Source organism: Colias eurytheme, chromosome 4 (genome assembly GCF_061535395.1).
Source record: "Colias eurytheme isolate Ceu_HAF_F1 chromosome 4, ilColEury1 Martin Lab GWU primary, whole genome shotgun sequence".
Classification (NCBI taxonomy): Eukaryota; Metazoa; Arthropoda; class Insecta; order Lepidoptera; family Pieridae; genus Colias; species Colias eurytheme.
In genome coordinates, this window is record NC_142983.1 from 2,548,490 (window position 1) to 2,560,137 (window position 11,648).

General features: G+C 30.3%; 1 protein-coding gene across 1 annotated transcript; it reads right to left on the reverse strand.

The window, feature by feature from the left end:
• Nucleotides 1-541: 541 nt before the first annotated feature.
• On the reverse strand, nt 542-11,378 carry Acsf2 (Acyl-CoA synthetase family member 2). Its single transcript, XM_090120351.1, has 12 exons — nt 11,278-11,378; nt 8,217-8,397; nt 7,770-7,898; nt 7,255-7,475; nt 6,471-6,592; nt 6,056-6,162; nt 4,757-4,884; nt 4,155-4,323; nt 3,567-3,680; nt 1,713-1,855; nt 1,410-1,551; nt 542-792 (listed from the first exon to the last, which is right to left on the reverse strand). Exons 1-12 carry the CDS (start codon nt 11,328-11,330, stop codon nt 565-567), a joined length of 1,737 nt encoding a protein of 578 aa, XP_089976477.1. The 5' UTR covers nt 11,331-11,378; the 3' UTR covers nt 542-564.
• Between the last annotated feature and the right edge of the window lie 270 nt (nt 11,379-11,648).

Below are 11,648 nucleotides of genomic sequence, written 5' to 3' on the forward strand. Positions count from 1 at the left end.
CATGAGTTATAGTCCTAAATCTTTTGCCCTTTGCTTGCATTCAATGCTTTCACAATCAAAGCTACATTACACTTCTTTTATAGCCTTAGATAATCCAGATAATTATTATTGACTATTATGTCTCTCTCCATAATACACGGGTACCACCAGAAGGAAGATACCCGGTCCCTTGGAAGGACACGGGTTCAACACGCAGAGGCCCTTTAGAAAATTTGAATGTGTTGTGGGCCACCAGCCGCAGCCTGCCCATGGGCCATGACTGCCATATAAAGATGGGCAGTCGTCTGCTGATGTAGGATAGTTATTGCAAAATATGGAAATTAAAAATCTGGGCTATGGAAAGCGGGTGCTTGATGGATCGGTAGGCTGAATCTATGGGGACTATGGACATCTACCTTTTCATATTGACTATTATTATAATCGTAATTGTAAATAATTTTAACGAAATAAAAAGTCGTGATTGTTTAATTAGAACTTATTTATTATTTTATCTTTATTTTATTAACAAAAGTGTAGGTACATGTAGGTATGTACGTGTAAATGTATAAATAATAATATATTGATTTATAACTTTCCAGACTCAATCATTTGTTTTATTTTAAACTTTTGTATCTTCCCAGAAACGGTTTTGGGGAATTCGTCTAACTTTTTAATTACTCTGGGTATTTTGAATTTGGAGATCTTTCCAGAACAGAACGATCTTATTTCTTGAAGATCAATGGTGACATTATCTCGAGTCCTTAATACTGCGCAAAGTTCTTCACCCAATCTCTCATCTGCTACTCCAACAACCTGAACATAGATAAATAAATTCTTTAGATTGTAACTTACCTAACTTCTTCTACATATACCTACATACATAAACCAGTAAAAAAGTCGTATGTACCAGAATCAATTTCGGTTAAAATTTTAATATATTGTGCAGTGAATATTATTGAATTATATTTGTTTTTATGGCATTCATGGAATAAAAAAAATAGGTCACGAGGATTCGAACCCGCGTCCTTGACGCCAATCCTGGGCGGACGCCTGACCAATTCAGCCATTCGTAATCCCGCCAGAGTGATCGAATTAATTCCATTCTTTCAGTTTTACGTGTCTAAGGGACACACCGCGCGCCCTCTATTCAGATAATAAACAACTATCTCAACCAATACAAACCATTATTTCAATGATTACGTACAATATTGTGCAGTGAATTTATATTTATACTAGCGGTCCGCCCCGGCTTCGCCCGTGGTACCTACATGTTTAAACTATCCTATCTCTCAAGTTGGATCGAACTGCACATGGTGTGCGAATTTTATTATAATCGATTAAGTGGTTTAGGAGTCCATTGAGGACAAACATTGTGACACGAGAGTTATATATATTAAGATTTGTATTGATTTTATGGGATAAATACTTACTTGACTTTCAATAATATCTGGGTGCGTGTTCAACAAATCTTCTACTTCTTTGGGAGCAATGTTCTCCCCTCCTCTTACAATGATATCCTTAATTCTGCCAACTATCCGGCCATAACCATCCGGGGATATTGTAAATCTATCACTGGAAATAAACATTTCATATTACATATTTATACAAACATTAACATTAACACCAACATTAACATTAATATTATAATCATTTTCTGATGCCAAGATTTAAGTAAGTCTATAAAATAAAATGTCACTCTATCGTATTTGTTATTCGAAAATAAAAAAATGTACCCTGTATGAAGCCATCCATCATCTCTTAATACTTCTTTAGTTTTTTCTGGATCTTTCCAATATTTAATCATATTGATGTAGCCACGCACCATTAGTTCTCCTGGTTGATTGTATGGTACTCTTTTTCCATGCTCATCAACAACCTAAAAAGAGAAAAAATTATTTACATGTATCTGTGATAATAGAGAGGCTTATTTTGAAACGTGTTTGAAACAAACAATTACCACGCAATAAGTTTCTAGGTTTAGTATTAAATTGTTGCCCCTGCCAAACCCGAATAGCAAATGTCGCGTTCAACGTGATAGCATGTCTTAAACCTACAGTAAAGGTAAATTCTATGAAAGAAAGGAAGAAAGAAAACATTTATTTATTACAGCATTGATTATAATCAGCCTGATAATATGAGGTTTAAAAAGAAAACGAATAAAATATGGGGTAACGGCACCAGTGGTCAGCCAGGCACCAGTGATCAGCCTATTGCGTTGTTTATTGGCCATAAATATCGCTGTAATCAAAATAACCAAATCACGCGCACCTTAATAGAAGCTCTGTTTCGTTATTGGTTCATGCATCACGCGACAGGAGCAGCATGGGGTCAGGGGAGAGAAGTAAACACGTTCGTACAGGTGCTGTCCACCGACAAGAGCAGAAGTGTCATGTCTGCAATATTTTTTGTTTCATGTGGTGCTCTTTTGAAAGGTGAGAAATAACATATTTTAGTATGAAATGTGATTGGGTTTTATAGATAATAACTTTATAGATTACTTAGAGCATTTAATTTTGTGAAATTTTATAAAAAATATTGTTTTTTTACTTAAAAATTTGAGGGGCCGACCATTGGATACTGATTTTTTATGAAAGATTCAATGGACAGCCCCTGGGGCTGATTACTGGGATTATTCCTAATTGTTAGAAGACCCAGTGGTCAGCCGCATTTCAAAATATTTTTTTCAAGCGGCTGACCACTGGGTCTCAATCTGTGGTCTCAATGATCCAGTATTCAGCCACGATGTTATTGAAATAATTTTTGAAGTATAAATTCGAATGTTTGTGTTTAAATCTATAAGTAATACTTCATGTTAGTTAAGTTTTACCTGAAATAATTGTATTATGTGTATTCATATCCAAAAGTTATTATTGTTCCCTTTTTTTCTAGCTAAAAATGCCGCCAAGACAACAGTATCCTCCAGATAAATCCTCCGAAAGAGATCCTCCTGTGGTTGATTATAATTATATATATTGTGGATTATAGATACATCCATAATATTATAAATAACTAATATCGCTGATTATTTTAAAAAGAATTATTGCTGTTTTTATGATAAATAATAAGAAGTACCTAGAAAATAAGAAGACACAAAGAGATTGTAATATGTAGTATGTTTAAAATAATATTTGTATTATGTGCGATATACATTTTTTTGTGCTAAGTGAATCGTTGCTATAAAAATGTGATTAATATAGTTGATTTTGATATAACATTGTTTATTTTGATCTCATAATTAGTTATACTTACGCTGGCTGAACACTGGGTTCAACAAGGCTGTTTATTGGTTTTTAGAGGCTGTTCACTGGGACACTGGGCCATTTTTTGTTTAAAATTAATTATATATTTTACTAAGAGAATTATTGTTTTTGATAAACGCTGATTCGAAACTACAATAAACAATAAATCCATACATGTTGTACGTTTTTTTATTCGACAATTGTTGTAGAAATGGCAATTGTCAAAACTTCAAAAAGCTGTTATGAGGCTGACCACTGGTGCCGTTACCCTGCATAGTTTACTTGTGTCAAAGTAAAGCATGCATTAATAATATTAAAATTAATTAAAATTTACTGATGTGAACTTACTTGAACTTCTACATGGTCCTGTAAATAGCCCACAGTCTCAGCTACAAGATCCACGCCGTCCGTAGGAAGCGAATGGAATACACTCGCCGTAGTTTCAGTCATTCCGTAAAGGGCCTGATATTAATCAATTAATAATTATTATACACTTTAACGTTAATAACAATTAATAATATAAAGATAACAAAATAAATCCCAAACTAAAACAAAATTTAAATTAATTTAAATAACAAAATTTTAATTAAAAAGTAGTAACTATCTAACTACTTTTTAATTAAAATTATCTTGTATGATCCTAGCATTTGTTTTATAGATTTTAAATAAAGAATTCTGAAATCTGTAAAAAAAAAGAATGACTGGCTGTCTGGATTGACAGCAGATGTTTTAAAAATAACTTTTGATATAATAATCTTATTTTCTCGTAACTAAAGAAAGCATTGATACTATAAAAACGTGTTTTTAATTTGCTATAATTAACTAGATACCTAGTTTTTTTTCTTATATTTTTATCTAGACATTTTTTGCGGAATTATCACCATAGCTAACAGCTCAACTTTCTAATTTTAGAAATAAATCCTTGCAAGTACATACTCTGACTGAATCTGCTTTAAGATATTTCTTAATTTGATGTATAAGCTGTGGACTGCAAGGAGCACCGGCCGCCAGCGCCATGTTTATATTTATTGGTAAATCTGTCTTGTCCCTTATTTTTGAGATGATGTCGACGTACATTGTTGGTGTTCCCGTAATTGCCGTACATCTAAAAATATTTATTAATATTATTAACGTTTATTTACAATATTTTTAATTATTATATTTTCATAGGTATTTTTAAGGATATTAAAACTCTTTGCAACAAGCATCCTTGCCACTTACCTACTGGCCATATAGAAATTCGAATTTAGAATGTTTGTGACAGATGAGAAAAAAATCGTCATTGGAACAGAAATTCATTTTTGCCGCTATAAATTAGAGTTTTAAATATTTTAAACAAAATTAAAACAAATGACAAAATTACGTAACATTAGTATTGATTTTAATTATTATAGTCAAATACTATATGTAGATACGTGGTGATGATTACCTACTTGTGCTTAGTAGGCCTAATAGTTGAAAGTCGTCTTTATAAGGTAAGTTAACACAATTTGAAAATATTGATTTTAATTAATTTACTTGCAATATTTTATTCGTACTTTTCGGCACATAAGGCGTTAATATTAGAAGCCACGTTGTAGGTTGGGGCCGCTAATACAAGAGTGACGCCATGGATTAGTCCGGCCAGAGTTGTGATTATAGAGCCCAACGCGTGGAACAATGGAACCTGAAATACAATTATTAGATTATGAGTGAGTTATTTATGTAGTTACTTTTACAGTCATTTATTTTAGCCTAGTTGTCATAACTGTCACTTATTCACGTCTAGTAAAATACTTTAGAGTAGGTCTAGTATGATGAGAGTTATTATACCTACTTGTAAGTGATCAATGTACCTATATGAATATCTAGACAGACAGAATATTTATATGTATGTAATAATAGTTTGACAGTTTTTATAGTATGTATTAGTTAGTTCTTTAAAGAAACGAATCTTCAATGGCGGCGCTTATCATTCCCTCTCGCTCACACACGGCCGTACGGTATGCAAAAAAAAAATGGAAAAATAAAATCACTAAAATGTATTTGATTTTCCCTATAATAGTTTTTATCATAAATTTACAATGACAATTATGCATTTGCGAAAGTAAATAATGTTTTATTGGAATTTGACAAAATATGTTCTTTGGGAAAAGTTGTTCAGTTTTATGGGCTTATTACAAGTATTATGGGGATTTTATTACATTCTGTATACGTAAATATGATAATTCATATAAATACACAAATACAATAACAAAAAAGTTTGTCAACAAACAATTTGAAATAATTAATAAAATAATTATCAATTGACGTTATTTTTATTTTCTTTTTTGATGATCCTACCATCTGTCAAAGTCAGCTTTGGCCGCCATTGAAGATTCGTTTCTTTAATGAACTGACTAATACTTAGAACATCTTCTACCGGCAAAAATTAAATTGTCCTCTAATCTAAATAGGCTAACAGGAAACTATTTTAATGATAAGTAAAGTTTGACGGTTACAATGTGATAATAGGTAATAAATTAATTCTTACTAGGAACGTAATTTAGCAAAATAAATAGTTTCTAATGCCTATTAATTAATGACAATAACGTACATTGAAAATAAATACTTTAATTTTTTGTACGTATTTTTATTACTTACAATAAATAGTAAGAAAATAGAAATTTATTTAATCTTAACTTTATTTAAATTAATTAAGACATAGATTTTCAAAATAATTCTTCTTTTATAATATTCCTTGAAGTAGAGGTTCTTATGTAGAGAAAACGTAAATAGGTATGTACCACGGGCGAAGCCGAGGCGGACCGCTAGTACTAATAAATAATTAATATGAATTATGAATACAACTAACTCACTTGCACACACAAAATTTGATGTCCTTCATTGAAATTGTTTCTAACTCCTGTATAATAGCTATTGTTGACAAGACCTACATGTGAGTCTAAAGCGGCTTTTGGGTTTCCTGAAATAGAAAATCGTTAAATGTTTATTCCACCCACGAATTCAAAGGAAATTCTCAGGGAAATGAGAAGAAGAATTAAAAATGATATTGTATAGCCTCCTAAACTATCTCCAGATATAATTTAAAGCCACGAGAAAGTCAAACTACTTGCACTTTCGCATTCATAATATTAGAAGATAAGGATTTCGATACAAGAGAGAGTGTTCGAGATAGTACCTATAAGATATAAGATACATCCTCAACTTAAAATGGGCATTTTTTTATAAAATCTGCTATAGTGACTATAATAAAAAATACCTCAAACCCACCAGTAGTCCCTGAAGTGAAATGAATAATGCTGCCTTCCTCTGATTTGGTTTCTTGCACGTATTGGGATATATTGTTGTTGTTTTTGTGTTCGTTTGTTAAAGCATTTAGATTGAATGTCCCTCTGAAATGTAATTATTATTGATTTTTAGTTTTCATAATATAAATAACAATTTTCGGCTACACGTTCTATGTGGACCTTGTGGACGTAGTCCGCCATTTTTACTGGCCGCCTTATATTTTATTCTGAAAAGTATTAGCGGCGGCGAACCTTATTTGTTTTCTTTATTATGTTCGAATTTATCGTAAAAACCCATAGAAGATTTATATGATATTATTTTAATAGGTACTCTTTTAATTAAAATACTTCTTTAAAATTTTCAGAAAATTAAGGTATTATAGTACAATACCTTAATTTAAGGAAACTACAAATTTGTTTTTAAGTACAGTGTAGTCTTGTAATTATTATGAGTTTAATTAGTCTAAAACTATAGAACTCATATTTGAAAAAAGTACAAGTTTTAATTGCTTCAGAGACCTTATATCCTGTTGTTAAATAATTACCTAATAGTTTTACTAATTAACTTCCTTCTTCTTTGCAAACATTACGAGTAAATATACAAAAAACTTAAAATTTTAAAGAAAAAATACAATACATATATAATAGCTATAGGTACGATGAGATGTAAAGCGTTATATTGTTTAGTGGCACCGATAAATACCGGATAAAACACGGAACATATTGTAATGACTACATTCACCAATATTGAATGAATAGATACTTACGGTAAATTATTATTTCCAGCTGTAACAACAGTAGTAAGTGTTGGGAATGTAGCCGATTTTATTTGTCCTGGTTTCGACGTCTGTAGTTCAGGTACAATCTGTTGCATCATACTATAATAGTTCCTAGTTGATATTTCATCTCCAATAAGCATTCCTTTTATCTCAGCTTTATTGATGCAATTGCTTAGCTCTTGTTTCTCGTACACGGGATTGATTAGTACCTTAAAAATATCAAATGTTTATGAACAATTTTAGAGCATTATTCTTCATCATACATACCATAGATAATAATTTACTTTTATGATATTTTGTCTTACTTTTAGTATTTCTATTTAACTTTATTTTTGTCTCTACACTGTCATTAAAAAAGACGATCCCTATATTGTACCTACAACACTTTCGCTGGGCTTTGCCCACGTACATTCTATACTTATTAAAATCCGCTCCTTGAAGATTTATCATTTGTGTTATTTAACAATAATTAATTTAATATACATAATACACATAATACGTACAGGTATGAGACCTGCTCTTGCAGCCGCTACTGTTCCGATGATCCATCCCGTACAATTGTGTGTCCATAAACCTAAACGATCGCCCTTTTCGAAGCCTCTCTGTCGTAGAGCATGTCCTAGGGAGTCTGCCTGAAATATTTATAGAGTCATTTTATAGAACTGTAGATAAAAATTTCTTCATTGCATATAATATTTCGACAAAACTACAATAAACATAGGAAAATTGGAAAAATAAGCAGGTATATTATACAACTTTATGTTCGAGCCAGTTAAAGTACACATAGAATTATTACATAACTAACAATATTAAAGTTTCAAAAATACATTAAACGTATTTAATTAAAGTTTTTAGGAAAAACAATGTCAATAGTTTGCTTGAAATTAAAACTTGTTGGAACAATTGGAAAAGCAAAATATTTTCTTCTAAATATGTAGAAAGGTAAATACCTGTTTTAGTAATTCTTCATATGTAATACTCAAATTTTCATGGACGGATTTGATCGCTATTCTATTGGCATACTTTTTAGCGCTTTCTTCTAAAACTTGTCCTAAATTTGCAGTGATAAGAGGTTCATTTCCTGGATGGAGTAAGTAGCTCGCTTGATCTGTTTGTAGGTACCGGGATAATCTAAAAAGTAATTAATATGTAGATAATAGGAGAGAAAACACAACAATTTACTATTAGAAGCGTGGGGAAAAAAACATAAATCTTAATCCACCTTTTTATTTACAATTTATTCGAATTTTCGCTATTTCATCGATTCCGCAAAATTATACCTATCCATAATTAACAGCTTTGAATATAATTTCTATAAAGCTTTTTCAATACGATGATCGTGGATATAATAGCTGTTGACCATCTAGGTCATCTTGTCTTGTCATTTTGTGCACCAAACATCGAGTGGTAATTACAAGATATTTTGTACAGGAAAGTCGAACAACCGAAGTTGTATACAAATAAACATCACAAGAAATTTTAGTGAAGGTCACGTTATAGTTTTTTAGGTCGTTTGCTTTTCCATAATTTCATGAAAAATGGATCCTATGAACTTTAGAAGATTACGTTTATATTAAAAATATTAACCTAACCTAACCTAACCTGTGGTTTATTTTTTCTACTTTAATTTGCTAATTCCTAATTGGATCCTATCTTTTTTATGTGTGTACACTAGGATTTAAATAACGAAACAAAAAATGTCATTAATGTTGTTTATCAACTTAACTAATGATGGTTAAAATTATCAGAGAAGGAAGCAAAATTAAAAAACAAACTTTTTGCATTAAGTAGGTATAACTATTAATTTAATTTTGCATTTGCCTACCTCACTACGACTTTAGGTAAGCTATTTTAATAAATTTTTGTCACGTATATTCAGATAAGATTTAAAGACTGAGTTTAAGCGCCAAATATTCATATTATTTTAATTATTTTGATATCTTCATCGAGTCAAAACTTCAAGGTTCTCTTGAAGCTTCAAGATGGCTTAGCGATAATACCGCCTCACGTGTTTATTTCTTCGAAATAAACACTATTTTGAATTCTTGCCTATACGCAGGTAAAAGTACTTATGTTTATTTTTTTATACCGTGCAAAATTAATTTGTCTTTCAATTATTTATGCCGAGACTCGAGAGAAAAACTTTTAATTTTCCACGTGGACAGATTTTGCGGATAAAACTTTTATCTGATCTGCCAACATAACTGAGGTTGGGGTAGGTACCTACATTTTATCTTTCAAAAGGTTAAAGTATTTTTAGGTAGATAGTTCCATGTAATCCTAGTCGTTAATCATTTCGCGAAATTATAGATAAATATCAGATGAAATATAACGGGATTACCTTATCAAATTATTATTTTATTAATATCGCTTAATATCACATAATTTTATACTTTTATCACAGAGTTATAAAATTATAACATGACTGTGTATTTTTCAATTCGCTACAAACATCTATTCTTGTACGTAATATGTAACAGACTTATTTTTAATATATTATATAAGCAACGATAAAACGATAAGAGTTCAATTCTAATGTAATTAAATTTACTTGAATTCAGTGCTTATTTTTAATTAATTATATATAATAATCTTTACCTAGAGATAAAAATCAATGCAACTTTTCGTTGTTACTTTTAACTCAAGCTCACCTATCCAAACCAAATGTTTAGGTACTAGGTAATACTAGGTATATATGCAAAACTATTAATGATCAATTAAATAAATAACAAAATATTATATTTATGACGAGTTGTAATAATGTAAATTACTATATAGTATAAAACAAATTTGCTTTCCGCCGCGTATGTATCTCTATAAATATACCTTTGGTCTTTTTTAGGGGATCGCTAGACGAAAGACGACATAGAGTAAATCGAGTGAGAGTTTTCATATTTTATTAAGGCGGATTTTGATTCGATATATAAAGAGCTTCCTTATTTATTTTCATTGGGTTTTAGAGTGTGTTTGGTTCACATTAAATAAAATATATGTAATAAAATGGTACAACTAATAGAAGGTTGAGAAGTCAAGTAGATACTGGACTGGTCAGAGAACAAGAAATTTGGTTTTGGACAACTCGACATGAACTTCTATTAGGTATACAGTGTGGAAGGAAAGTACTTAAAATACCTACTGTAGATAGCAAATTTTTGAGAAATAGAACTGCATTCGTAGGTTTTCGAAAATTCACTTGCTTCGACCAGGAATCGAACTGACCAAAAATTAAAAAAAAAAACTGCTATTTTTCTATAATAAGTAAACAAATTGTGATGATTAAATTAAAAATTAGAATATAACAAAATAACAAGTTTATAAACATGGGTCTATTTCAGATCATACGTGATTATCATGCGCAGACACAGATAAATAATTTAATTTAATGTACAATACGTACCTACCTACGCAGTAAATAAATAAACTTCGACTTGCTTTACATTTAGCGTTACACATTTAAATATTTTGTTAATTACAAAATAATGTCTTTCCCTGTCTCAATTTACATACAACGGGTTGTCTGACATAACATATTTTGTGTTATTTTGTATCTATGGTTATAGTACACTATTGGATCTAAATTATTATCGTACATTTAATTATGTGTACACATTTTTTACTAAATAAACTATTCTGAAAGTCAATTATATTCATTTCATACTGTTAATTAAAAGTATAACCTGTCCTATTTATAACATAATATTATCTATTCATTAATATGTATCTACAATATAGACGATAGAAATTTGATACTGCTTTTCATTATTTCTACAAAACACTAAGATATATCGATATATAAATTTGTGAAACATTATTTTTATAACCTTTATCTACAATTTAGCCAAACTAACAAAGCAATCGTCAAAGTCAAAAGATAAATAGATAATGCAATAACAAAAACATAACCTAATATGTATCAACAAATGTATGTAGAGTTGTTTATTTGCCTTCAATTGCAATTAAGAGATAATTTATTATTTTTAATTTGCTATTTGTTTATTTGTTTACTCTTACCTTAACGGTGTATAATTTATCCGGTTTTTAATAAACACGGCACTTTTAAACATCTTTCACAGAGGAGTCGTGGTTTCCGTTCGGTAGTAGTTATCAGACTGGTTAACTATTTATGATTCGCTTATCCATCTACTACTATCAGTATTTAGAGTGACAGTCATTATTTTTGAATGTACATTTCATTGATAAAGACTTTCATATCGTACTAATTAAAGAACACTTATCTAAATAGCTATCGTCTATTTGTGTGGATTTAATTCCCCCCTGCGAAAGTGTTACACTAGATAATATGAAATTTATGTAATTTATTGCAATATATTATGCGAAGCGTAAATAGACTTTATTGACTTAATGCATGTAGGTACTAAATG

Bases quoted from the DNA above. Each gene is read 5' to 3' on its own strand.
- Acsf2 (XM_090120351.1), bottom strand. From the start codon at position 11,330: ATGTTTAAAAGTGCCGTGTTTATTAAAAACCGGATAAATTATACACCG. The intron at 6,593-7,254 runs GTAAGTATCTAT...ATTACATTTCAG, and splicing joins GCTGGAAATAATAATTTACC to AGGGACATTCAATCTAAATG. The intron at 1,856-3,566 runs GTAAGTTCACAT...TTCTCTTTTTAG, and splicing joins AGGACCATGTAGAAGTTCAA to GTTGTTGATGAGCATGGAAA.